Source organism: Botryllus schlosseri, chromosome 15 (genome assembly GCF_051294905.1).
Source record: "Botryllus schlosseri isolate E-star chromosome 15, Bs_hap1, whole genome shotgun sequence".
Lineage (NCBI taxonomy): Eukaryota > Metazoa > Chordata > Ascidiacea > Stolidobranchia > Styelidae > Botryllus > Botryllus schlosseri.
The window spans coordinates 10389106-10416099 of record NC_137250.1 but is presented as its reverse complement, the minus strand read 5'-3'; the positions used below and the strand labels follow the sequence as shown (position 1 = coordinate 10416099).

Sequence of the window (26994 nt, the reverse complement as noted above, 5' to 3'; positions counted from 1 at the left end):
TACATTCTGCAGCGTAAAAATTGTATCTATAAAATTAAATATATTGTTAATACACGCTGTTCATTGGATGTATTGATTTTTATATCAGACACTGAGAAAGTGACGGTTATTTATCAACAAATTTTATTTATTGTCCGTGAATTCTAAACAATGGAATCCTGATATATTTTTAACTCTCTTTAACCCCCAGACACGTTTTGCTATTAGGACATTAAATTTATTTAGGATGCTACAACACTCGTCTAGGTCGTTGTCTCCCGAGCAGTGTGCACACTGTGCACTGTGCAGCTTAGTGAAATGGCCTTGTGGTTGATGCAAACAAGCAGTGCTTCCGACATTTGCCCTCCCTTAGCCGACTGTTTTTTTTACTTCGTAATACCGGCCTAAATCATACTACACGGCGACCGGCTCGCCACAAACTAAAAGGAAGGTTTCACCATTTATTTGACGTACGTAGGCTACGTAATCGAGACAGAAAAAAACAGGCTTCATATTGAACGAATGCCAGGGTTGGGTTATGCAAAAAGCCAATGATTTTAGTCCAGCGATTATCATTCAAAAGAAGTGTTTATGTTCTGAATTCTATATATATTTTATAATTGATTACTAATATATATAATTATAATAATTATTATTATTATTATGGTAGCATGTCGGACTTAAGGCCCATCGTATCGAGTATGACTTGCATTCGATTTTCATAAAACCGACACAGAGAGCGGTGTGGCTCCACCCAAAGAGTGGAGTATATCTACGAATGAAGTTCAGTTGAATAGCGATCGAACGCTAGCCACTCCAACTCAATGAAAAATACGAGAGACGTTGGTTGGTACATTTAATTCAAGCAGTTTACTGCACAAAATACAAGGAGTATATCATCAACTGAATGAAAATGAGCCCGAGAGATTGCAGGATCATGATTTTATTTGTACAAACTGGAAACTTTCTCTTGAACCTCTGCAAAGCATTAGCGGATTGCGTGACCAGCAGACCTTTTCACAAATTCGCCTTCTAAAGGCATAAGCGCGCAACCCATCGAGTCGATTCATACCCTCTTAAAGAAACTGTAGCCTATTTGGTGTCGCAAAGCAAGGCGACACCTCTCAGAATCCATCTGTCTGGACCATGCGCCAGAGTAGTGCACAACTTCAGAGGGAAAATGTAAGTGAGATCCGTTCTACAAGGCTTCTTGTACACCGGGCAATCGTAGTACGCATATCCAGCACGAGGCTTTATCCCGCTAGAGCCGGCGGTGTTATTTATCGCGTAGACGTGCGCAACGGGCAGGCTGGCGAACAGCACCTAAAACACATGATAAGCAGGCATTGGACGTAAAGTTTATGCAGAATTGAATGTTTTGTAATGCATTGTCGGAACTAAATAGTATATTCATATTGAAATGAACCCGAATATTTTCGGCTGACACTCGTCAGGGGTAATCGTCAGCAACTAGTAGAGAATTGGAAAGAACATTGTATATCAACAATCGTATCACAAAATATGACGTCACCAGCATGAAATTTCGAATGAGAGAGCGTTCAATGTACTATTTTTAGGTGATACACGAACTCCTTTTGTTGACAGAGTTTTGGTTGGTGTATTTTGATAAAAGTTGATTCCAAGGCACACAAATGGAATTGTGAACGGCCTCGACCTACGATTCGAAATCGGTCGTCTCGATAATTATTCGCACAAATCGGATTATCCAACAGATGTTTGCCGATGGCAGAATTAATTGCCTTTGATCGATCCGCATCAATCTTAAGTGGATGAGTTAAGGGTGAGCTTTTCACATCGCGTGACGCACGTGTTCTGATAAATCTGGGGACATGTTGGTTTATGCGGTCCTGCAGACGTCTTGACGTTCTTCCCACGTAGCCACAATCACAGTGGCACCTATATTCGTACACTACATTACTTTGTTGAAGTGCAGGAAGCACGTCTTTGCGTGTTGAAGGGAGCAGTTGTGTTGTTGTAAAAATCACATTGGTTTTGACTGTATCGTAACATTTACCGACAGCAGAAATCAATTGTTTTTCAAAGCGGGTGGAAATGGGGCCAATCCAAGGTAGATGGATATAAACATCTTTTATTGTTCGTGCGGTGGGCTCTGTTCGTTTTTCTGCGTTGAATTGCGTTAATTTCCTCTCCATGCCGCGGCTGATGACGTGTTCAGGGTAACCGTTATCAAGTAAGATTTTTCGGATGTGGTCAAGTCGGAACTGTTGCACAAATTCATTGTCAGATTGACTGCATTTTGGGTACTGGTAGTGGTACGGATAAATTTACCGTCTATATCACGAAATATTTCCGTACCGACGTAGCATACTAGTCGAAACATATCGTACTGTAGGCTACTTTTCGCATAATTCCAATCGTACCGTAGGCCCTACTAATTCCTTGTTTGTCGCCTAGCGGTATACCGCATCGTGGCCTTCGCCTGCTTATACCAACTTAGTCATCCAGCAGGCACCTGGGTCGTAGCACTTTTCATTGCTGTATATTCCTACTCGACAGAGTCGCTTTATTCCGCAGAACATAATTCAAAAATGCGGAATACTATCATACCCTCTTCTCCAAGCTCATCCATCAATGCTAGGAAGGGTGATACCACCGAGACTCAATCACGGGAATCTCAAACTATCCCGCCCGCTTCAATCAATCATGACAAAGCACAGGCTCCATAGATTGCAATACTTCTTTGTCTTGTATTCCTACGCGAGAGGGTTGCTTTGGAAAATCAATTCATAATACGAATCAATGTGATATATGCTGCACCCTACTAAGCGTCCAAGGTGTTAATCCTGAGACTCGAAACCGGGACTCTCAAGTTACCACGCGTGCTATAACGAACTGCATCAATCCACCGTTGCCTACTTGTAAGAAAGTTGTGTGTCTTCATATTCCTTCTCAAGTGGGTCGCTTTATTCAACAAATTATATTGAAAATGTAGCAGTTTTATTGATCATTCATGTTGCTCTCGAGTTCAAGTAATCTCAACACCGGAAAAAGTGATTGTGCAGTGCTGACGTCATACTTAGTAGGATGATATTGCGAACATCAAAAATATACCTTTTATTCGATAGCAAGAAAATAACGCCAGTTACACGTGACAATGTCATTGTTCTTGCATTTACTTACCCCAACTATGCGTCAAACACTCCGCTACACATTATGGATGAAAAGAGCAAGGAAGAGCGTGTTAAGGAAGACTGCCGAAAGATCAAGACCAACCACTGTAACATCAGACATTGGGTCAAGGTGGATGTTAGATTGAGAGACAGTGACTGGCCGTTTCAACATCCTCCTTTATGTTCATTAATTCTATCGTGTCTTGCGCATCACATTATACGTCATGAGCCTTCCAGCAGATGAAAACATAAGTGCCCACGAGAATTGCGAAATTATGTGTTATTTCGGTACTCGGTATACAAATCGACTCTTACTACCCTACTGGAATTCTAGTAAGAGAATCGTTGTGCCATGCCTACTTAGCCTACTTTAAAATCACTGTGAACACGTCGATACCTTGTTTGCGGGCTCAATCAGTTTCATGTTCCTTCTGTCCCATCCGGCTCCGTCCAAAAACAGTCCGTAGATGTAGACCCCCTCGTCTGGCTGCGCAACCACATCCTCCTTAGTCATCTTTGTGATGTCATTGTGCAAGACTACGTTGTCCAACGCCCAGCCTGCGTGGTTACGGGTGATCTCCTGCCTCATCGCAGTCAAAAAACCCTGAAAAGGACCCCGTCGTTCAGATTTTATAATTTTTACGAAAAATAACTTTTATTAAATTGCGTATTCCTCCGGCAACTACTCAATTAGAAGTATAAGAAACAATATAACTTTCTAATCAATTACAAGTAGAACTAGAAATTCCAAAGACATGACAAATCTACTTGAAGAAGTAGAAAGTAAAGATTTGAAAGATACTTAAGTAAGTAGTTTTAAAAAGTATATTTTGTCGCGGGTCGCATACTTTTTTAGCAGTTATTAGAAGGTGGCTATAATTACGAAATTACAATATGTATCCTCGTGACTGACGCATACTGACTGAAGGACCACAAATAGATACAATTTTCAAAAATATATTCAGCTACTGTGATACAGGGGCTCATTCACTCATAAAAGCATTGCAAGCATATCCCAACACTTCTTTCTACTTGGCAAAATCGACAGTGTAAAAAGACAGTAGTTTTGCCAATAAAACTGTTAAGTAGAAGAGAAAGTAGTTTAAAAACAGAACCACTTGAGTGAGTAGTACAAGTAGGTAAAAACTACTTGACTCCTCAGAAAAATAAGAGGTACCTCAACCGCCAACGCAACCCGTAACCGAAATTTTACTACTTGCGGATTGAAGAATCCCGTCATCCAAAACTGGCTTGGTTTTCCATCAAAGAGCCATGAGCGAAACTGTGCGTTTCTGTCCAGAAGATCGGTGAACCAGAAGCCGATGGTGGCAGAATTCCACGATATCTGAAAATTGGTTTGTATGTCAAATAAGTTCTGGGACTTGCACCAACGTCTGGCGTATCACTAGCAGATCGTTCCCAAATGACAACATTCCATCGCCGGATTATTATTATCTATCATTAGTTTGTTCTATTATCTCGAAACCATGTGATAGTTAGACTGTCACATCCCACAGATATACTACTTCATGTAATGTTAACAACAAACAGTATATAAGTAACAGTATATATACAATTTAAAGATTTAAAATATGTGTTGCGTAACAGAGCCTGATGATATAGACGGGTGACGGCGATACATGAAGGTGAATCAACTTTTCACAAATTGACTTTATTACACCATCAATGTAAACTTACGTCTACGCATATAAAAATTGATTGTACCACAGCCTGAGAAAACAAACACCAATGACGATATCACTATATTACAAAGGATAGTTGCATATCGGAAGTTGATAATCTATTTTGCAGGAGAACAGCCAACAGAATATGAGATTACAGGGGGAGAACACCAATTATAAAATAGCAACCCCCGCTTCACATAACAAGAATATGGATAAAAAGTTGTAGAACTCACACACGAAAAACCCGGTGGGCCTTCAGACAGTATAGCACAGTAGTGACTTACTTTTCGCCAAGTTTCAGGGACCTTGGCGTCGTAAATACTGTTCAGCGTATCCCGCAAGGCCTCGTTCATGATAATAGTTCCTTCTATCGCCAGTTGCAAATCCGTGAGGGCAGTGCGCACCGTGCTGATAACCTTCTGCATTCGATCAACCTAGAAAGAAACAAGGTGTGCATCTTAAGGAGGTGAATGCGAAGATACCAACTGACCAATTTTCACAAAGTTGATTTGTTCAATGTGTTAATATGAGGTAGTCACACTTGATAATGCAAGATGAATGTTCGTGGCTAACCCAAAATGACAAATGACATTACATAAATTATATTCACCTACCCTCATACAGGGGCTATTTCACTTGGTTCTCATGACAATTTCACTCACAAGAGTAAAGCTAACTCGATTCAAAACTAATTTTCACTTATAAGTGTAAAAAATTAAGTATTGGTCGAAGTAATCTAAAAACATGGCCACTTGAGTAAGTTGTACAATTAGGCAAAATCTACTAGAATACTCACAAAAAAGTCGAAGTACTTCCTTACTGACCACATCTACATGTAACAAAGTACCCAAAAGACCGTAAAATCAAACCAATTTGACAAGTTCACTAGCCATTCTGTAAGATTTACATTGGCACATCACATCAATAAAAATTGAGGCTACCCCATCTTAAGAATAATGTTGTGTTTACGTACAAGTAAATGCAGTTGTTGTAGTGGATCCTATGTTACAGCTATATCGTATCACTGCAGTAAACTCTAGCCAAACTGTCTGTCATTGTCTGCTACACACAAGATCACAGTCATCAACCAAATCAGCTTCCTTTAATTTAGTGTTGCTCCCCTAAATTTACTTATTTTTGTATTCGTTTCTTTGCTTGGTATACTTTCCTACTTAACTGCTGATAGAGAAAAGTGATTATTTAATTACTTCCAAATACATGCGGGAGACACCGGCCTTATATACTTCAGTCATATAGGGTCTTCCCGTCAATATCATGTAACGTTAATTTGGCAATTCAAAAAATATTATCTCATTTCATGACTTGTATGTTTATTAATATTGCCTTCTGCCCCTCATCTTTGACGAATTAAATAAAATCTCTTTCCCTTATAATGATCGGAATACTTTAACAATAGTTTTTCTTGTAAAACGTCCGGCGAGCAAGTAGCGTCGCTCCAAAATAGAATCGCGCTTACCTCCTGCTTGAGAAAAATATTGAGCGGATCCAGCATCCCCATTTTTTTCAGCTTCTCCTTCACTTCGTGCGGCAGATAATCCGAAGGTAGTTTTTCCAGCATTTCTTTCGCCATCTTGTCCACGACGCTTTCTCTCGTTTCCCCGCCACCTCCGGCGGAGTCTTTGGGTTGTATGGACTGTATCGTGTTGAAAGTCTGTTCGCAAAAGGGTATGGTTTACCGACTAACACGTTTTGTACGAATTTAGCGATTACCGTATTGGCAGTATTGGTTTGATAAGTTATGTCGGCGTTGGAGTGTAATCCGAACACTTCGGGCGAGTCGACGGCTGGTAGGTTTTCAATTTGATTTCGGTAATCGTCAATATTGCTGCATCGTGGTATCACATAGCCGCCTATGACGATAGAGATGGTCAGTGACAAAGTACTTCTACCTCTGCATCCAGTAGAGTTTGCCTGCTTGCATTACTCTCTCAAGTGGTTATGTTTTAGACTACATCCAAATCTACTTCAAGGGGGGGCCTAGCAAAGGGTCACTCCTATCACCTTGAAATTTTCACAGATACTAGGTGTCACTACGCTGTAAACAAAATATCACAAATTGTAGTTCTAGCTCACAGAATTTGGGTTTGACAAGAGAAATAGTGCTCGCCCGAACACCGTGCCTTAGCATTACGATGCCCCTGTTGCGGTCAAACACCTGCTTTAGGAAGTAATAGGACAGTCCTGCATGTTGCTATAGTTTGAAGGATTATGTGCAACTCATCTCGGAGAAATTTCGTTTTAAAATTTCAAAATTCATTTTTTTAAATAATTTACTGTGAAGTTCTATAACTCACACTATGGTATACCTAGGCGAAACGAAAATTAAAATTAGCAAAATATAGATCTGGATATTGGCTCTTCAAAAAACCATGAGTGTGAGTCATTCACGACAAAAATTTTGTACAAATTTTCGGTTTATGATGAAGCAATATAGTAGCATCTTACGTTGCACAAAAACACTTTAGAACATTTTCACAGTGGAAGAAAATATTAGCCCAAGAAAATGTTGCAATTTATAGTCATTCTGTTGGTGAGGTAAGATCATGATGTAGGAACAAAGGTACCAGGTTGATATTTCCAACCAAAAATAAATAAACATTTTTCATACTCTTTTCAAATTTTATAGGTGTTTTCAGCTTTGTGATCAAAACTAGGCGTGGAATTAGTTTTTTACTTACTTGGGAATCACTACTTCTACTTGTAGCTGAGTTGAAATGTACGACGCTACTGTAATTTCAAGTAGATGGTGTCTACACGCACTTTTCACACACACACACGTTTCACGTTTTCTAATCAAATCTAGGCCTAGAATACTTAATTTTTTAACTTCCTTGGATTTCACTACTCATACTTATACTCGAGTAGAAATGGTCAACGTTACTTCTACATCACGTAGATTTCGCAACACGCCACTTATTTTTATGAGTCACCTTTCGCGAAAAACGCAAACTTTGGATCGAACATGTGTTCGCCCATCCAAACTCGGCAATACGTGTTGAGCAGCCTTTTGTCGTAATCGTCGGTAACGCGGCCGCCATACTGCACTTCCCCGATCATGTAATTCACTGTCTTGAATGAGACGCCCTGAAAAATAAATTGCGATCTGAATTTCCAAGTGCTAACAACCAATCGATGTGTCGTAGATTCAAGGGTCTAATATATGCAACTTGGGAAGCCACGGCACAGAATTAGACAAGACATGCATTTGGTCAGTACAGAGTCGTTCTACTCTTTTGAGCACTGATGTGGCTCTGCTTTGCTTGCACTTCTTCGAGTGATCGTATTTTAGATCATATTCTTAGAAATTTTGAAGCCAGACTGCTGGTATTTAATTTTTACATTAGAGATTGTGCCATATATTTGGATAAATCGGCAGCATAATTGTGAGTGAAATTGTCACAACACCTGGTCAATGTTGGCTTCTTTATCATGGTGAAAGAATACAGTTTTGAAAACTGCGCTACTGTATGGTGCTTTCGTTATCCTGCGTCAGTCCCAAAAGATGCACCTCACGATTTTGACAGCTGTCACTAGAGATCTCGTGATTACCTTTTTGGGATCGATGTCGTCCAGATGATTTTGGATGAACTGCACGCTGGCGGTGAAGTCCGACTGGTTGAATTCGTAGGGTATGTTCCATCCGAGCGGTCCGAATTTTCTTCTCTCTTGCACGACGGAATGGATGAAGGCCGTGCCGTAAAGAAGATGCTTCCATTGCGGCATATTGGTCACTTCCAGCTGCAAAATGAGAGATAGGTGCACAAGACCAGTAAAATCGCGCGTGAAAATCTTGCATACATAATAGTTTGTCACATGGTAAATAAAGTGAGTTGCAGAGAGAGAATATTTATTTTCATCCAACCAAAATATATAACACACGGCAGCGATGGTGGTACAGAAAATATACATGCACACTATTCGGTATTAGATAGGAATGATCGATAAGACCGTGAAGGTCATCTAGTCTGATCACACCAGCATCAAACAGGTACACTTGACTCTAAACTCTAAATAGAAGAAAAATTAAACGATGGTAGCAAATGATCAATGAAGCAATGTCTGGGCGAGGTAGGGCAACAGCGTTAGTATAACGACAAGAGGTGATTAAGTAGGTATTTTTTGAATCTATTATGAGGCAATTCACGGATATGTGGTGGTAATGCATTCCAGATTATAGGTCCCGAGTAGTCGATAGTTCTCTTAGTTAGGTTGCTATTATGTGGGGGTAGGTAGATATTTCCTTTTATGAGTACACAATTATGTTCATTTACAACCAATTAGGGAGGGATAATACTTTCAAACTACATTCACTTCTTCACTTGAACAGTTTTCAAAGGCAAACCACCGACTCAACTCCCAGCAACTAACTAGGAAAGAAAATAACGCTTCATCCAAATCAACTTCTTTAAACTAGAGTAATTGTTTCATTTGTTTAAAACCACTACTTCTACTAGTAATTGAGTACAAATTCTTGGAATTCCTTTTACTGAGACTCGAGTATTCTCAATGACTACATTGACTGCATCAGAACAGATGTGAGAACATAACCAATCAGCTGCGCTTGTGCATAGAGATATAGTGTTGCGTCCAAGTTGATGTACGATAGGCCTTTTTCATAATCTAGGCTTACCGTATCCTGTGTGATACCGGCGTAGGTTCTTTTTAGGCCGGCCTTCATGCCTTGCGGTGGTTCGTTTGTGAATTTGATCGACGACTGCAGCAGAGTTATCGGAAATTTAGGATTCACTTCGGTGGTGATCCAGATTCTCATGCTGACGTGACATTCCGAGGATTTCTCTTGTAGCTGGAAATGAAGAAATGGAAGCCGCCAATCACAGGGGACTTCATGTCGAGAGCACAGAGAGCGACTGACTGCAAATTTATTGTCATCATAATAATGCAGAGATAGAATTATCAGCGACACTTTATCGCTCTCTGTGTTGAGTTGAATATCACAGATGTTGCTGTGTGGACTGTGGAGTGATTGCTATTAAGACATTTAAGCCAAAACATCAGTATGGCTTTAAAACGCTAGTATTTGTTTCCTTTACTAGTTTATGACAGAGATTGTCCAACTGCACATATCAACATTAATAGACAGCTACATCAAACTCACAGTTTCAAGCAATTCGTTCATAAAGTCTAATCCGAGATGACAATTTTGCAGCAAGACCCATCCGCCCTCGGTCATGGCTTGTTGCAGCAACCGTCTCGCGTGGATCTCCTGGCCTTGGCCCATGGAAATAGCTTGACATTCTGAACAAACGATAAATTAGTGTTGTCCTCTCAAACTCTACACACGTTGCTAGCTCGGGCTGGGCAGAATCGAGAACCAGAATGATTCGAGTATTCACTTTCAAGTCGAAAATTCCAATACTATGACTTCATAACAGTAAATGAGACCTGAAAAGAAATATTGTTGCCGCCGTGGGAAGACAGTATCAAAATGATAATTGGCACACATTAAAGAACACTCGGCGCTAAAAGACAAAGAAATTTGGTACTCAAAAACATTGAGTTTCGCTGTACCCGACTCTAATTATTATCGTTATGTCCAGACCTAGTAGCTACGTACTGAGCGAGTGCTTTTTCGAAAGTTTTTCAATAGCTTCCGTCGGATCCGAGCCCATCGAAAGCAGGCAAACCATTGGCGTCGCGCTGCTACTCTCTTCCCACATCGACTCGAGATTCAGAATGACTCCTTCGGCAAACTGCAACAGACATACACTGAAAGTTGGTCAAAGTAGTCAGTGTCGCTACTGGAGTGGAATTAGAATTAACATTTGTAAATTTCCACTCAATTACAAGCATAAGCACAAATTTCCAAGATATATCAAAACTACTTAAAGTCTAAGTAGAGTATGAGATGTCTGAATAGCGAGGGGTCGTATACTTTAAGCAATTAATCTGAAATGGCTAACATCAAAATTGTAAGATGGCTCTTCGCCGCTAACGCGGAATGAATAATGACTAGGGCAAGTTTTTGTTGCAGTCAAATCCGTGGAAAGTTGCATTTATTTTTCACAAAAGTTGCAATAAAAAGTCGAATATATTTTTCACAAAGTTGCACTAAAAAGTTGCATTTATGGACAAGTTCCTTGAAATTATTAGGGTATGAGATACTCGAACTGATCCGTACCCAAGGCATTGCACCAAAACTCAGTGTTGGCGACTTCAACAAAATCAATAGCCCGAAAAAATTGACCAAGGGAAAATATACTATTTGCCGGTCTAGCCTGAATGTACGTCAAATCAGAAAGGACCTCAAATTTAAAAGACAGTGTAATAATCAAGCAATCTATTTACATATAGTGCCAAACATTTCCAGTAATAAGTTAATTTCATGGAAAATCCGAAAAAAACTTGCAAATATTTGCATGAAATATCGAAAAACTTGCAAAATGTTTCATGAAAAATCGAAAATGTTACAAAAAATTGCATGAAAAAATGGAGAAAAGTTGCATGAAAAAATGGAGAAAAGTTCCAATAAGTTGCAATATAAGAATCCTCCAAGCAGCTTATAACACCATGCTACATAACTTTTGAGTATTTAGGAAGCTGCCGGAAGCTGTAAAACAAGTTGCAAAAACTTGCCCTACTAATGACTCTACAAATAGGTGGGACCATCAGCTAGTTGAAGAGGTAGATCTTGGATCTCTTCTGCGTGGCATTAAACGTGACAACCCCATATATAGCCCTCTTGCCAATCAGAAAGTAAGTTAACACACGCTAATAACAAAATTCCAAAGAAACATATACAAATAATAAAGAAGTGATATGTTCAACACTGGCCTGAATTCTAAACAACCAGTGTGCAGGCGAAAAACAATACCGAAATGCGATCATCGTGCAAAGGAATACTCACAGGCTTCCCTAACGACTCCAGAATATAGTAACGCGCCATCGACATCGTGCGGTCAGGGCACCAGCTTCGAATGAGCAGCAGTTTCTTGAATACATCTAAAGACTTGCTGTACCCGTCGGGTATGTCGCATTCTTCCGGGGCTTCTTCGTCGAACCATTGCTTCCAAGTTCTGCACAAGACTCATCTTAATCTCCTCCCTATATCAACGTAGATGTGTTAATCATACTTATCGTTGGATGATATTTGTGTAGTGATCTGTTTGAATTGCGGAAGCTCGGATAACTGGACCAAATTGAGCCAGGTGATGTCAAGAATCCATTTCTTTGGTTTTGGGATCACGGCATTCAAATCCAGCGACGCACCACCTGAGATGGCAAAATTGAAAAAAACTAAGTTCATACATATACTTTTTTCAATTATGAAACTAAAATACATTCTCTGGTTTCACTTCATAATGCATATCCTTAGCGACTCATGTTCAAACAACCAAAGTAATCTCACCTTTGATCAGGGTTTCGAATTCTTGTCGGTTGAGATTTCCAGACTGCAGGTCGATTTTCAGAGCCAGCAGGAGCGTGAAGAGGAATTTGTGCTCCTCATAAAAACCCCTCGCAGTGTAGCAAAAGACCGCATACGTCAGATATTCGATAATGTTGGCGATACGTTTGGCGGGTATCGGAGATTTCGGCGACCTTTTCAAAGTAAGGTTGTCACAAGAGATTCTTGGTGGTACAGAACTTCGATATACAATTAAAAAATATATTCAAATTGTAATAAACTTGAATATTTTCTACTGACAACTGTCAGTCATAATTGTCAGCAGAGAATTGAAAAGAACCATTTTACATCAACAGTCGTATCACCAAATATGTGTTAGTTTATTGCAATATGAATATATTATTAAGTTTACAACATAATTAAAACTGCGGACGAGGAGATCTCCCGAATAACAAAAAATAGCGGAAATTAATCAAATGTTAAGGCAAAGACATCAACATAGTAAAATCAGTGCCTCATGCGCTGATCGAATTCGATAGTGGCATGTCATTGAGGCATTGTTAAAATCAGCAGCTAAATTCTACAGTGTTTACTATCCCGATTTTTTTGACAAAACCAAGATTACAGTGGGCAAAAGTCGTGTCTTGTCAGGGTAATTCTGAATTTACGTCCAGTGACATGACATATTAATCTATTCGGACTTTGCAGCCAAACACGCTTTAACCATTCAAATTTTTCACTAAGAATGTATGCAACTATTGATACGCGATTATCCTGAACCTCTAATTTGAGATTGGGTATAAAGATGAAATTAATCTGTCTCTTTTACATGATTATGTGAAGTGTGCAAGTAAATATGCTACCACCACACAAACACATTTAAGTTCCTACTTCTCGATACTGATGTCGAACGTGTTCAAAAATTGTGCGAGCGACGTTTGATACATGACGTTGACCAAACTCATCTCGGTAATGAGAAAGTAGAGAATCGATCCCCGGGTAGCGACAGGCCTATACTCCTCTCTCGCCGTGTTGATCTTGATCTCTGTCTCCTCGGCGATGTTCAGCTTTTCGCTGACTTCTTCCGCAGTAATTTTTGTTGTCTATAACGTAGGAAACAAAAGAAAAAGAATTTGCCAGGAAAAAGGTAAATCATCAATCTATCCCGAGTTTCATATAACATCCGTAAAGCTTGGCAGATATGAAATATAAAACTACATTTTAAGAAGAGAAGGTTGAATATTCAATAACGATTTGAAGTGACGTCAATGACGACTATAATAACTCTTACTGAGGCAGAAAATGAAAAAACTTTTATTGTTGCTCAAATAATATTCCCTAAGTTATAAAGATACAAAATCTAAAACTACATCATCACAAGCGAGAGTTGAATTATTACCAACAATATTGTAGTGAACTACATTTTACCAAGACATGGTTGACTATTTAATAATGATATTGAAGTGGCATCAATGAAGACTAAATAAGTTACGAAAAACAAATGCCAATAAATCCAGTCGGAAATTCATCAAGTTGAAGCAAAAGAGGGCAACAAAGACACACTTGCAAGACTTGGATCAGGCTTTCGTCTTCAACGAGAGAGCCTTCCGTCGAAGTCAGCCGGTAGAGAAGATTGTCCTCCAGCTCCTGCATTTTCCGTTTGTTCTCAGTAACATCCTCAAGCAACTTCACTCTCTCGCTCTCCAGCTCCTGGAAAATAAATATGCTGATCAACAATTGCTTTGTAATGTTATGATCCCAGGATTTTATCAGGGATATATATATCCCTGGATTTTATGATACAATTTCATGGGTATCTTCACAGGCAGGTATATTACGCAATATATCCCGAAGAGGTTTGACATAGCGATGAGATTTTGTGTACATTGATAAAAAGTGCTATGTGGTTAATACATTTGTATTTGTGTGAAATAGATATGTGTTGTTCTAAAATAGTGGCTCTCAACTTTTTTCGAGACGCCCCCCTTTATCAGTATGCCTACAATCCCAACGGATAGTTTGATGGCATTGAAGGTCATGGCTGTTGATGAGAGAATTCTGGAAGACGATATTTGGACAATATGCAAAGCAACAACCATAAAATGAGGGTAAATCGCGCTGAGCACGAAAATGTTACTAGTTAACTGCGGCTTCGCGCCCCCATTCAGAGGCTTTGACGGCCCCCCAGTTTGAGAAACACTGTTCCAAAAACAACAACAATCTGTGTGGTCTTGGTGTCCAAGAGAGACCGTTGAGGTATGTAGAGTACGAACACAGAGCCGGGTCAATCGAGGAATAATATGCGACGGCATACACAAGCAACGTTTTGGAGTCAGATCATAAGAAGATAATAACCGCATAGAACCAACACTCTGCCTTTTACCGTACCTGTTTCTCAGTGACTATAACCCTGGCGAGTAGCTGGTCTTCGAGTCCGCGTACCGTCACGGTGAAATCGATGATGGAAGTACGAGCGCTTACTTCCGGAGTGTAAGCCGGATTCGCCATCTTTGTGCTGATGTACATGCGGAAACCCTTCTGTACGTCGACTTCTTTGTCACCGAGTTTCACCTGTTATTTAGGCAGAAGTGGTAATGGTAGTAAAATACTTGAGTAGAGTATGTAACATCATAAATTCCTGCAAGTAGAAGTACCAATTTCAATGAGATGTCAAAACTACTTAAAGCGGAAATAGAAATTACAAGCCTGAAAAGCACCGAAGTAAGAAGTTCCAAAGGGGATTCGCATACTTGTAGTGGTTAATTGGAGGCGATTACTTTCGAAATTGCACGATACATCGTTACGATAACCGCAAAATACTAGTGACCAGTATAAATGGGCACAATCGTTGTAAATATATTCAGATACCATGATACAGTGGCTATTTTGCGCGTCTCTTATGACAATTTGACTGTCAAAACTACCTTCCACTTATCAAAATATAAGGTGTAAAATGTAGTTGGGATTATTTTGCCCAGTCGGTATATGTTAAATTCACTTGTAAAGTTGATACAAACATACTCAATAACTACTTTTGACATTACAATATCTAAGTCTGAAAAGTGAATAGTTTTGCGTGGTCAAACTGACGTGGGAGTAGCCTTAAAACTTTTGATTACTCCGATAACGTAGAATTACTTCATTACGGACAACTTCTGTTTTGAAGAAGTGGTGAAAATTAGGGTTACGACAGAGAAAGTGATTGGGATGAAAAGTTACTTTGAACGAAGAGCCGGACTTGATGAAGTTTTTCTCCAAGACGTTGTCTAAAACAGGATCGATCTCCTCGCCTACGTCTTCAATGAGCAGAGGTCTTCCCAGAGAGAGGGAATCTTCCAAATGCGTGCGGAAATACTTATGGTTGAGAGTCGTTGCCTGTAATATAGTGTTGCCATATTCGAGATTGAGAGATACCGGAAAATTATTCATGCTACTCAAATTAAAGAAATTGCGAAATTTTCTACTCAAGTTCAAATATGAACAGTCGGTTTCTTAAGAATTTTATTTCAAAAAAAGGAAAAGGTAAGCTTGGAAACATAAAAAAATGGTTCGAAATGAAACCGGTTGGGACAACAAAATCACTTCAGTAATAAGTAGTGCGTGTAAATGGTTACCATATTTGAGAAAGGAATAGTTATATAATATAATATTAATAATAATTATTCACAGATATCGGCCAGGTATATTATGTGCAACTGACGTCACAAGTGAACAACAGACTGATTTGAAGCATTCAAAGTCATTCGATATTCCACACAGTTCAAGTCGAGCAACTCCAGTTAAAATAGAAATACTCTGTCACCAAATATCTCTTCTGCTGGATGGGATGAAAAGGAATAATCGATTGCACCTGTAATTCGTTCTTTTCTTCCCTGTTCTTAATCCAAGTTTTGCCTTGCGTTTGTGGATCAATCACCAACGGATATCGCAACGCTTTCGTCACAATGATGCCATTTTGAACTGACAGATCATCGCTAGGCAGTCCCTAAAATGTACTTAGTGTTATAGGGGTGACGGCTCATAAGACTTTGAAGTTTCATACTTTGAGATCCAGTGTGATGATCCTATAATTTGTATGTCTATCTGTATTACCATACAGAACCAGCATTAACATCTTGTGTAATATGATCACTTAAAAATCAATGTAATTAAACTAGGCAACTTGTCAAATGAAGTATGGAGACTTTATCGATTGGCAAAATCTTTTCTTGACACCTAGTATCAACCTGTATATTAGCGGAGACAAATATATTTCTAGTCCATCTGTCCTTTTCGGAATGATAACCACCCAGGCACTTTTGATATAAATGCCGCATTATCAGACAAAAGGCAAACCTGCAAATTCCATTCGTTGATCGTCGCGTTGTCAACAAGCATTGAAGTGATGTTGATACTCTGCAAAAAATTTTCGACGGGTAATCAGCGATAGAGAGAAACGATCAATGAAACTACAAACAACTACATGGAATGTCTTTGTCACGATATGCTGCATGAATGATACGCGAATGATGAGAATGGTAGAGATATGAAGAATTCGATGCCGATGCACAACCTTGATACCTAGTAACGGAATATACATCAATAAGAACTAAACATAGATGCAACTGCAAAGAAATGCTTTGCAATAAATGAGATTCAGTGTGAAGGCGATAAAATGATAATGATGATCAACGTAATCAGAAGACATATATCTAATAGGTCATGTATGTGGTAGATCTATCTTTCTCTATGGACAATCCCAACTAGTTTGGAATTGTTCAAAATGAAACGAGATGTTCAATGTAGTCAGCATTGCTACGGCATTGGAAGTTTCGATTTCTAGGATATGCTAAAAGTACTTTAAATAGAAGATTAAAATGTTTGAAAAGTACTCAAGCCTATGTAAAGGTAGTTTTAAAAAAGTAGATTTGGTCGAAGAGGTGCCTGCTTTTATAGTAAATTGAAGGGGGTCAGTTTCAAAATTGCAAGATGTATCTTCATGGCAATGCATAAGGACAGATGACTAAGAAATGGAACCATTTTCGAAATCATATTCTTTTATCATGATACAGTGGCTACTGGCAAATTCGTGCACACCAAGTCATGCACACCAAGCCCAAAACTACTTTGTGTTTTTCTACTTAATTAGAAAAACTGGTAAGTGAAGGTGGAAGTAGTAATAAAAGATAATCACTTGATTAAGTTGTGAAAGTAGGTTAAACCTAATGGAGCCTAGAAAACCGAGAAAAAGTAACTTTGTGACCCCTCTGAAGATGACATTGAACATGCCAGGAATATGCTACAATGGTTTGAGATAAGATACAGAAAAGGAAATAAACAAGTAACGAAAACCAATAGGTCAGAAACGATTGGCAAAAACCCACCTCGGAAAACAGAACCTTATTCTTACGCAACTCCTTCTTCCACGAATTGACCAGCTGAGTACGAAATTCCTGATTAAAAGGTCCCGAATACGACAGGAAGCCGCAGCACAGCAGCACGTCCCCGATCAGATTGTTGATTTCCTACAACATTGCAAACGTCACGAGTAGGGTTGGGCACAAAGATATGAGTACTTGTATCCGAAAGGAGTATCATTTGTCACAATTGGAGTCGAGTGATGAGAAGATTTTGTCAAGAACCACAATTATGGACTATTTTCCACCAAGAGTTATATTACCAACGAGAATTATAGTTTTGATGCTTTTTACCCAACATGGAAGCCTTGAAATCTAAATTGATCTTATCACAGCATCAAAAGGCCAATGAAATAGGTATGGTCGTAAACATATCAAGTTATGTTTGTTCAATTCAATTCAATTCAATTTATTGCTAATAATTCATCCTCTCAATACACCACAAGACTGCGATACAATGAAAGATAGGAAGGTGTCGAAACGACTTGGAGTAGTCTTCGATATCAGACACTCCCCTGGCCTAGGCGATATAAAGAAGGGAGGCATGCACACTGAATGAAAGGTAAAAAAGGATAATATAAAAGACAGGTGATAAAAATAAGGTGACATGTGTCGGAAGGCGAGAACGATATCAGGTCGTGGTCTGGTAAAATAGAGGACTAAGTAGTATTTGTGTGATGTATAACTGGAATTATTATTTTTTGGTCGTATAAAAGATATATACCTGAATTTTCCACATTATCCATACTCCTACGCGGTCATGATTAGTGCATCGAATCACTAGTCACTAAGGTTATATTTTGAGGTCCAGAAAAGAGGTCACTTACACAGGCTGCAAAAGCTACAATAGCGGACGGGAAAACGGGTATTTTCAAATTTATACAACTAATTTCCTTGAATTGACTAAAAAAATGGTCATTTTCCAAACTCGACACTTGAAATTATCTTATATTAGCTGATGAGTTGAATAAAAAATTTTAAAAAATCGAAAAGGTCATTTTTCCGACTTGACTCCCGATATACCCATCTCTTGTGAGTTCGGGCAACATTTCGCGTCGTTCGTGTTTTTTGGGGGGCATTACCAGTAAGGAGGACATTTGGGAGATATGGTAACCCTATTAGTCACGATTAGCTTGCAAATATTCAAAACTCTCTCCGCACCTGCTGAAATCTTTTGCTGGCTTCCGTCCACCTGATCTTTTCACCGCCCAGCCCGTTGATCAGGGTCTTGGCGTTGTTCATTTTTCTCTTGCAAGCTTCGGCGTCGTCGATTAGGTTTTGTTTGTTTGTCATCGCCGCGTCATACACCGCTTGGACTTTGTCGAGTTCGGCCTGTTTCTCGTCTAGCATTTGTTGGGCGTTGGCCAGATCTTCCATAGCGACGCCGAGTCGCCGTTCTTGTATCACAAGATTGGCCTGTTGAATACTACACGTAAGCAGGAGTGGTTAAAGTCAACGTTGGTACCCCGAGTGGAAGGCGAAGTAAAGTCGTGAATTTCTACTAAATTACAAGTGGATATAGCAATTTCCGAGACATGTTAAGACTGCGGAAGTATAAAATAAAAAGTATGAAAACTATTCAAGTAATTAGTTTCAATAAATGATTATTGATAATATGTTGTCGATACATTCAAATTGGTGTCAAGATATCGAACTTGTCGATAATTGCCAGATCACTGTCATAATAGGCAGTGGTCAAAACATCCATTGATGTGGAAGTTATGCCAGAAATGACATGTAATTGAAAGTATATTCATATCGAAATGAACGGTAATATTTTCAGCAACAAATGTTTGGGTAATCCTATTTTCGCAAAATATTATCGGGACGACAGATTTCCAAATGTCGAGAGCAGCCGTTCAAACTTTTATTTGGGTTCTTCGGAGTCAAACTTTATCACAATACGCCAATCAAGTCTGTGGGCCTATAGGAGTTAGTTAACCATCTAAAAATGGTACATTGAGCTTGAGCCCTCTCTTCGCCTCGATTATTTGAAATTTAATGCCAATGACGTCATATTTTGTGATTCGATTGTTGATATACAATTTTCTTTCCAATTCTCCACTACTTGCTGATGATTACCGCTGGAGAGTGTCAGCTAAAAATATTCGGGTCCACTTCAATATGAATATACTATACAATTGCATATTGAAGTTCTGTACCTCCAAGATGATCTTCAAGTCAAGAGAAAACTAGTTTATATATATGTATAAACGAGTGGCCCGAAAGTACGATGTAAGTGGTAAAAAGAAAGAAATTGTTGGAAGCATGGCGACGAAGTGCTATTTTCTAACTTATGCTCTGTGTAAAATGATACATGGTTTACATCCGCTGTTTGTTATGACGATTGCACTCATGAGATTCCTACCATTCTTGCATTCAATCACTATAGCTTAATCAAATCCTAATTTTAAAAAGCGAACAGTATCAGCATCACACCATCGAAAAGGCACTTCATTACTGAAAATTACATGTCTATCGGCAAATACAATTACAGGCGTTCACGAAGTGTAAAAGACTTTCAAAATACCTTCAACGGCAACACTTCTCTGTTGATACCATAGAACGTAGCCATCGCTTCAGTCCATGAGCATAATCCTGCTACATTGCCGCACACTTTCTTGGCGCTCTCAAAAGTATAATCCTCTTGGCGAAGGTACGGTTCCATCAGATCTACTGTTTCAGCTGTAATGCTGTCCTACACGGAATACAAAACACTGTGAAAATTGTTTAGATTACAGCTGACTGAAAGCAAGAGGTATGCCTTTGGAAAGTCTAGTAGCAGAGTCAAAAACTTTGAATCGTTGAGCAGTTTCTGCGCTTCGTTCCAAGACGGTTTGATGCAAGGTCTGTCCGGGTCTACCTCCACCTTGTTCAGTTTCCTCTGGAATGAAGCATAATCATTTGTTACATTCACGAAAACTGCTCCAGAATACAGGTCTCAATACCGGCAGCGTTTGATAGCCATGTACCTCATATTATGGGTTCTCAGTTTGAAGTAGTTAAGTGTAAATTAGGTTCAATGTTGCTGAGCAAGGGCCCGTTCAGGCATTTCTATCTGTTCGATGTATGGACGTTTGACGAAAAAAACTGGATAGACATGCAAAAGAAGTGATACAGTAATACGTAGTTTCCAACAGAACAAGGTAAGACAAGGACTTGAGCATGGCATTCATATAGTAGAGTATCTAAGTACCGGTACAATCTGAAAGTGTAACAACGCCATTGCTCTGCTCAGGCACTGTGTTAACTGTGTTATCACACTAAAATATCGTGAAAAGATGGGGTCAGTCCAAGAGTCTGAGTCATGAACACAGCATCACTGGAAGGAAATAGGCTTAGTGGGCTATCTAAAAATACTTGAATATACAGTATGATATTCACGACCACAACCACCTCACTCACCTGCATTAATATCAAGACACAGTCCATAATTCTCATGATCAAATGAGGCGGTTTTCCTAATTTCCGCACGGTCGCAATATCCGAAGGTTTTATGGTCTGTATTGTCAACAAACGTGATATATCTCAAATAAAGCCTGACAGCGATTGAGGCAAACCTGCAAAGCCTCCTCGGCAGCTTTCAATGCCGGCTTGGCGGCTTCCAGTTTCGTTTCTGCAATGGCTTTATCGGCGCTAATGACATCGGCAACACCTTGCGCTTTGTCCTTCACTTTTTGCACCTAGGAGCGTAATTCAGAAATTATCAACAGCAACCAGAGGTGATCATATTACTCAATGTGGGGTGCTCAAGAAGAAGTAGGGGTATCGCCGCAAATTTATGATAGCGATTTTCAATATATCAGAACTGCTTGAAGTATAAGTCGAAAATGAAGGTCTGAAAAGCACTCAAGTAAGTATTTTCAAAAAGTCGATTTGGTCACTTTTAGAAGGTAATCGATGGTGATTATTTTCGAAATTGTAGTTTGAATCTTCGCGACAAAGACAAAATGATTATTGACATAACAAATAGTGCAATTTCAAATATAAATAAATAAACCATGGCACTGGGTAGGGTCACCATATTTACTGTTGTGTTGACAAAAAAAAGCTGTTTTACCGACTCGACTCCCGAGTGACCTACTTTATAATAGTACTGCTGCGGTCTTGACTAAAAAACAGGTCATTTTCCAGCCCTAGTCCCAAAAGACCAGCTCGGACATCCACATTAGAGATTTTGCGTCATTTATGGCGTTTTTCAGTTGTGCCAGTCCATTAACCTGATTAAGCGATACGATTGTGGATATAGAATGTTCTTTCAACGCGTCTTTCTTTCCAATTCTCAGCTAGTTGCTGACGATTACCTCTGACGAGTGTCAGCCGAAAATATTTGAGTTCATTTCAATATGAATATACTATTCAATTGCATATTGCAGTTCTGTACCTCCAAGAAGCTATTTAAAGATTTCCTGAAAATGGAGGACAAATCCTCTTACAGGAGGACAGATGGTAACCCTGGTAACTGGGGCTATTTAGTTCATTTGGTATGGCAACAACAACTAGCCGTTACATTCAGAGTAACCAACTTTAAAGTGAAAAAATATGTGCACCACAGTACTTGAAAGATAATGGAGCTTAACATCACGTATCAAACTGTTTGAAATTTTATCACTTTTACCGTACCTGCGCCTTCACTTTCTCAGCAGCAGTAGCAGAGGCAGTGACCGTAATGAGAACTTCGTCGGCCTCTTTTGACGCAACGGCAAGATCTTTTTCCTTGACCACCAGCTCTTTGGACAACTGATTCACAGACTCTGTCGCTTCGTTAAGCTTGTTCAGTCCTGCGAAAACCAGGCTTATTAAATGGGCTTATTACTGCAGACCACTCGATTCATGCAATTTTTGAAGTGTTGAGTAATTAGTTTTGTCTAAAAACAGCTAGGTAGAATCGGAAGTAATGTAAAAACGTAACCACTTGAGTATGCAGTGCAAGTAGACTAAACCAACTTGGGTAATCCACAAAAGTTTGAGTATTTCGCTGTAAAATACACACGTCTTAAAGTTAAATGAACTCACCTGTATTCATTCTCTGGGCGAGATTTCCGATAAACGCAAGTTTCTCAGCATAGACCGTCTTGTAGCTGTCCAAAAACGACAAATAAGATTTCGGCGTGACATGGGTCTGTCGGCGAAATCGTTCAAAGTATTGCGTACAGGTCTCCGCCACGATATCCTACAGAACAAAAATTGCATTTTTCCATTCAAAAAGGATATATAAGAGAAATTTGTACCTGGAAAGTACCCATCACATTGTAAAGACTGAGTTTCATTTCCGGTGTGCACTGTATCTGGAAATCCGATATGAAGTGTTTCGCGACCGCCACCAACGCGTCTTTGGGCCATCTCGAGAACCAATCGATGGTGCAGCCGGATATCAGGCCCGGAAATTTCATGGAGCGGGACCTGAACTTCTCCCCGACCTTGAAATAAGTTGCGTAGTTTGAAGGGGTGTAGATCGTCATCGACAGCTGATATAGAGACCAAAATCGCTGGAGTGGGTGAAACAAAACGTACATGCATGGAGTACACTCGACCCAAGACTCACACTAAGATCACAATAACTTTGTTTCAAAAGACCGTGCAAGTATGCTTGAAATTGGCCAGTAATTTATGACAATGACTCAGGTCTTCAGTGTCAAACTGCTCTTGAATATTTGATCAATTTCATCTAATATAAGAAATTATCAGATCTACCAACGGTTAACAGGACAATAACGCAGTGGAACGAAAGATATAATACGAAAAACACTGAAATCATATTCAATTTCCCCCATGAAATTCATATGTGATTTACGCACACGGATGACGATGTGTTGAACTGACATTTAGTGCTAAGTTTTGCGATCAATTTACCGGCGAAAAGCACAATACAACGTGCAGATTGCTTTTGACCCTGGTGATGAAATAATCGTAAAGATTCTCGTTGGTCGGCGGTCTTTTTGGGTATTCCTTCTTCATGACGGGTATCAGTTCGTTGGTGATTTCGTCCATTTCATCCCGTGCGAACAGATTGGAAAGCTGCAGCATGGAATCGCAATGAATAAAATGTATTTCAAACTCATAGAGCATTGCAGCTTAGGCGACTAGGGCTACAGTCCTCATTGAAATTACTCAGGCAGAAGTATGCAATCTGATGCTAAAAGTATATATAGGAATGAAAGATGTCAATAGAAAGTATGGTTGACATAGAATTTGAGACAACAGCACCCATATTTATACTTATTGACCACACGATACTGTGTATTCCCATATCTCTACAGATGACAATTCAAGACGCTTACTTCGCCGGACGCCAACACGTTGTTGAGATATTCCAGAAAAGCCTCGTCCTTCACTTCGTTGTCAGTAAAAATGAATGTGATCCCGAGTCCTTCCTGTCCGGCGCTTCGATAAAGTACTTTTAGATCGTCCAGAAAGTTGCTGGTGTTGTAGGACCTTAGTTTGACAAGATGCGGTTAAAGCAGCAGTGTTAGTACTTAAGTAGGAGCAGATGAAAGGCCATAAATTTCTACTCAATTACAAGTGGAAGTGATGATTTCCAAGATATGTCAAAACTATTTTAAGTTGAAGATAAAATGAAGGCCTGAAAATGAAAGTCAGAAGTTTCAACAAGTTATTTTGGTCGAAGGATCACATACTTTAATAACGACGCTACAAATAGGTGCGGTTTTTAAAAAATAAATGAAAAACACAGCCACTTGAGTAAGTGGTACATGTAGGCGAAATCTGTTGAGTATTAAACTTCAAAAATTCAACTCAAGCTGGAGATACAATGCTACTCAAATTTGATATAAGTGCCTTGAAATCTTTAGATACGATGCTACCTTGTCAATATTATCTGGAATGACTTATATCCGGCGATAAACGAAGCCAGTCTAGTCAAGGATTGTTTCCCCGAACCTCCAACGCCGACCAGCAAAGCATTGCCTCTCGCCGTATTCAATATCCTCGATATTTTCACCAGATGGGTCATAGCATCCTGAGTGAAAATCACAGACATAAATATTTAAGAGCGGAATTCACTAACCAAGATAAAAGACCGTGAAAAACACTAGATCCATTCCAGCCCCGCGTACAGATTCGTTGTACTGATTCATAAACATTTGTAAGCGTTCTTGCAATTGCTCCAGAGACTCGATAGGTTCGTAGATTTTTGGCGCATCAAAGCAAGCGTCCTCTTCTTCCTCACCTGGTCAGTTTAAGAGCACAAAACAAAAAATTTAGTCATTTTATGATGGAAATAACATTAATGCATAGCAAAAAAGGAGATTACAAAATCCAAAATGCTTCAAAAACCGCCAAGCAGAAATGAAAGCAGTGTGGAAGTGGTGCATAAGTAGTACAAATAGGCAATCAGTACTTCAATATTCCAAATAAGTAGAAGAACTCCATTACTAGCCATTGCTGCCTATAGTACATTGAAAATTCACAGTGGCATCAAATTCGAAAAAGGATAATGCTACTGTATTAACGTACCGGTAATTTCTGGAGCGTCTCTCATAAAATCAACCAGGTACGGTTGATCCGCCAGATGAGCTGCTAATTCGGCACCGAGTGCGTCTGCGCTAACCTGCATGTAACGTATCGGGATTAACGGAAGCAGTCACAGCAATACCGCCTTTTGCGCGTCTCACATTTTTCAGAGTCTTCTCGAACCAGACTGTGTCCTGCGCATTGACGAATCTATCGGCAATCACTCGCGTACACTCGTGTTTCCACAACAGGAGAAGAACTTTTTGACTGCAAGCCACTTCCGCCACGACTTTTAACATGCCCTAAAAGTGAAAGAAATCCTCAAAAGAAAACATTTTAGCACACCTCAGCTTATCATACACATATTGGATTCAGTAGATAGACCTATAAATTATAACTGGTATCAACTGCCGTACTAGCTTGCCAAACTACAATGATAGTTGTTTTTATAGAAAAATATTGGTCAAAATGTTATACTGCAAGAGAATTCATAAAATTAACCTAATTGTCAAGAACTTACTGATTATTCACACAAATTCATAATTATCTGGCTAGACTACCAGTAGGAATGATATTTGTTTGAAAATAGGTAACGTCAGTAGCACACACATTTTTAAAAGGCATGGATGGATGAATATTTGACTTTCAGCAATGATAAAGTCTCTTATTTATTGGTCTAAAGTGAAACGATCATAGACACAGGCACAAAGAGTCTAGAGCAGGGATGGGCAAACTTTTGAGCTCGCGGGCCGCATTCAATATCTGAATCCATACGCGGGCCGCACTATATAAAATTGGGATTATAAACCAAAAAGCAATACTGGTATTTGATTATATAGTGAGGACAAGGAGATATGCTTATTTAAAACAGTCTGAACATTGCTTTGAAGATATCGTAGACGCGTCAGAAACAGCGGCGAGATTTCATAGGCTGGTCGACCTCAATAACAAATTTGTCCAAACTATAGAGATGAAAGTAGGTTGTCCCGATTCTTATACTACAGGATTGAAATTTAAATCTGTGACTAGCGATCCGTTCATAGATTTCCTAATTCCACTTCCGGATCAGTTCCAGGACACACAATTCTGACAGCATCATAACCATGTTGGCTTCAAATACGCTTCTACTGTGTGTAGATAAAATATAAATACCCCAATTCCGCGCATACATAGAACGAATCTACTTTAAGCACATCACTGAAATAATTAAAACTGCATTGGCCAATCTGAAATCACACTAATGATCCAAATTATGTCAATATCGTCTAATATTTCTGTGATGTTTAAAAGTTGAAACCTTTAAACTTGCGGGGCCTTGACATCGGGATGTCGCACCAGCAATTAAACATAAAAAATGATATAGGAAGTATCCACCTTAGTACAGTGGTCCTCAAAACATTTTAAGACACGCCAACCCACTCCCTTATGATGGTAAAAGAGTTCGCACTCCCCTTATCGTCATATCACAAAATGCAACCGATGCTAGCAAACCTAATGTATAGTTTCATGGCATAGAACAGGGGCGGGCAACTTCTCCAAGTCGGCGGGCCGGATATAGAAAAATTGAGTACGTGGCGGGCCGGATTGCTGAATCGATACATTATTCGCCCATTTATCCACGTATACAAGGAAGAAATCGTATTTTATGAATGTATTTTAACGACAGCAATGCAACTTCAAAGCCATTTCTCGCCAATAATGACGAAGACAATGTGGATTTGAGAACAGCACTCTCATACAGCAGGGGTGGCCAATCTTTTTGTCAGTCACGGCCGCATTTCGACTACTCATGTAGCCTACGGCCGCATTCCAGGGAATAGTCGTAATGAACTAGCAGGGCGCCAAATACTCATGTTAAAGTGTCTATGTCCATTTCCAGCGCACTCCGTACTAATCTATTAAATAATGTAGGCTGTTTATAGTCG

General features: G+C 39.4%; 2 protein-coding genes across 2 annotated transcripts in view; one reads left to right on the top strand and one right to left on the bottom strand.

The window, feature by feature from the left end:
* Nucleotides 1–26994, top strand: part of LOC145457722 (THAP domain-containing protein 1-like) — a 474772-nt gene that overhangs the window by 124684 nt on the left and 323094 nt on the right. The gene's annotated exons all lie outside the window — the stretch shown is intronic.
* The window catches only part of LOC145457738 (dynein axonemal heavy chain 5-like), a 57718-nt gene continuing 31546 nt past the window's right edge, over nt 823–26994 (bottom strand). Inside the window, exons 55-89 of the mRNA XM_080336015.1 lie at nt 25231–25371; nt 25073–25166; nt 24637–24785; nt 24421–24575; nt 23878–24031; nt 23450–23614; nt 22828–23016; nt 22613–22769; nt 22220–22377; nt 21157–21279; nt 21002–21097; nt 20361–20480; nt 20127–20294; nt 18758–19012; nt 17564–17704; nt 16536–16595; nt 16051–16185; nt 15420–15575; nt 14589–14771; nt 13764–13910; nt 13092–13303; nt 12204–12394; nt 11929–12067; nt 11703–11871; nt 10413–10548; nt 9954–10093; nt 9468–9641; nt 8387–8575; nt 7768–7921; nt 6548–6687; nt 6294–6488; nt 5101–5250; nt 4348–4476; nt 3529–3735; nt 823–1302 (exon numbers count right to left, since the gene is read on the bottom strand). Coding sequence (XP_080192141.1) covers nt 1072–1302; nt 3529–3735; nt 4348–4476; nt 5101–5250; nt 6294–6488; nt 6548–6687; nt 7768–7921; nt 8387–8575; nt 9468–9641; nt 9954–10093; nt 10413–10548; nt 11703–11871; nt 11929–12067; nt 12204–12394; nt 13092–13303; nt 13764–13910; nt 14589–14771; nt 15420–15575; nt 16051–16185; nt 16536–16595; nt 17564–17704; nt 18758–19012; nt 20127–20294; nt 20361–20480; nt 21002–21097; nt 21157–21279; nt 22220–22377; nt 22613–22769; nt 22828–23016; nt 23450–23614; nt 23878–24031; nt 24421–24575; nt 24637–24785; nt 25073–25166; nt 25231–25371 — 5502 coding nt within the window. The 3' untranslated portion in view covers nt 823–1071. The remainder of the gene's footprint in view (nt 1303–3528; nt 3736–4347; nt 4477–5100; nt 5251–6293; nt 6489–6547; nt 6688–7767; nt 7922–8386; nt 8576–9467; nt 9642–9953; nt 10094–10412; nt 10549–11702; nt 11872–11928; nt 12068–12203; nt 12395–13091; nt 13304–13763; nt 13911–14588; nt 14772–15419; nt 15576–16050; nt 16186–16535; nt 16596–17563; nt 17705–18757; nt 19013–20126; nt 20295–20360; nt 20481–21001; nt 21098–21156; nt 21280–22219; nt 22378–22612; nt 22770–22827; nt 23017–23449; nt 23615–23877; nt 24032–24420; nt 24576–24636; nt 24786–25072; nt 25167–25230; nt 25372–26994) is intronic.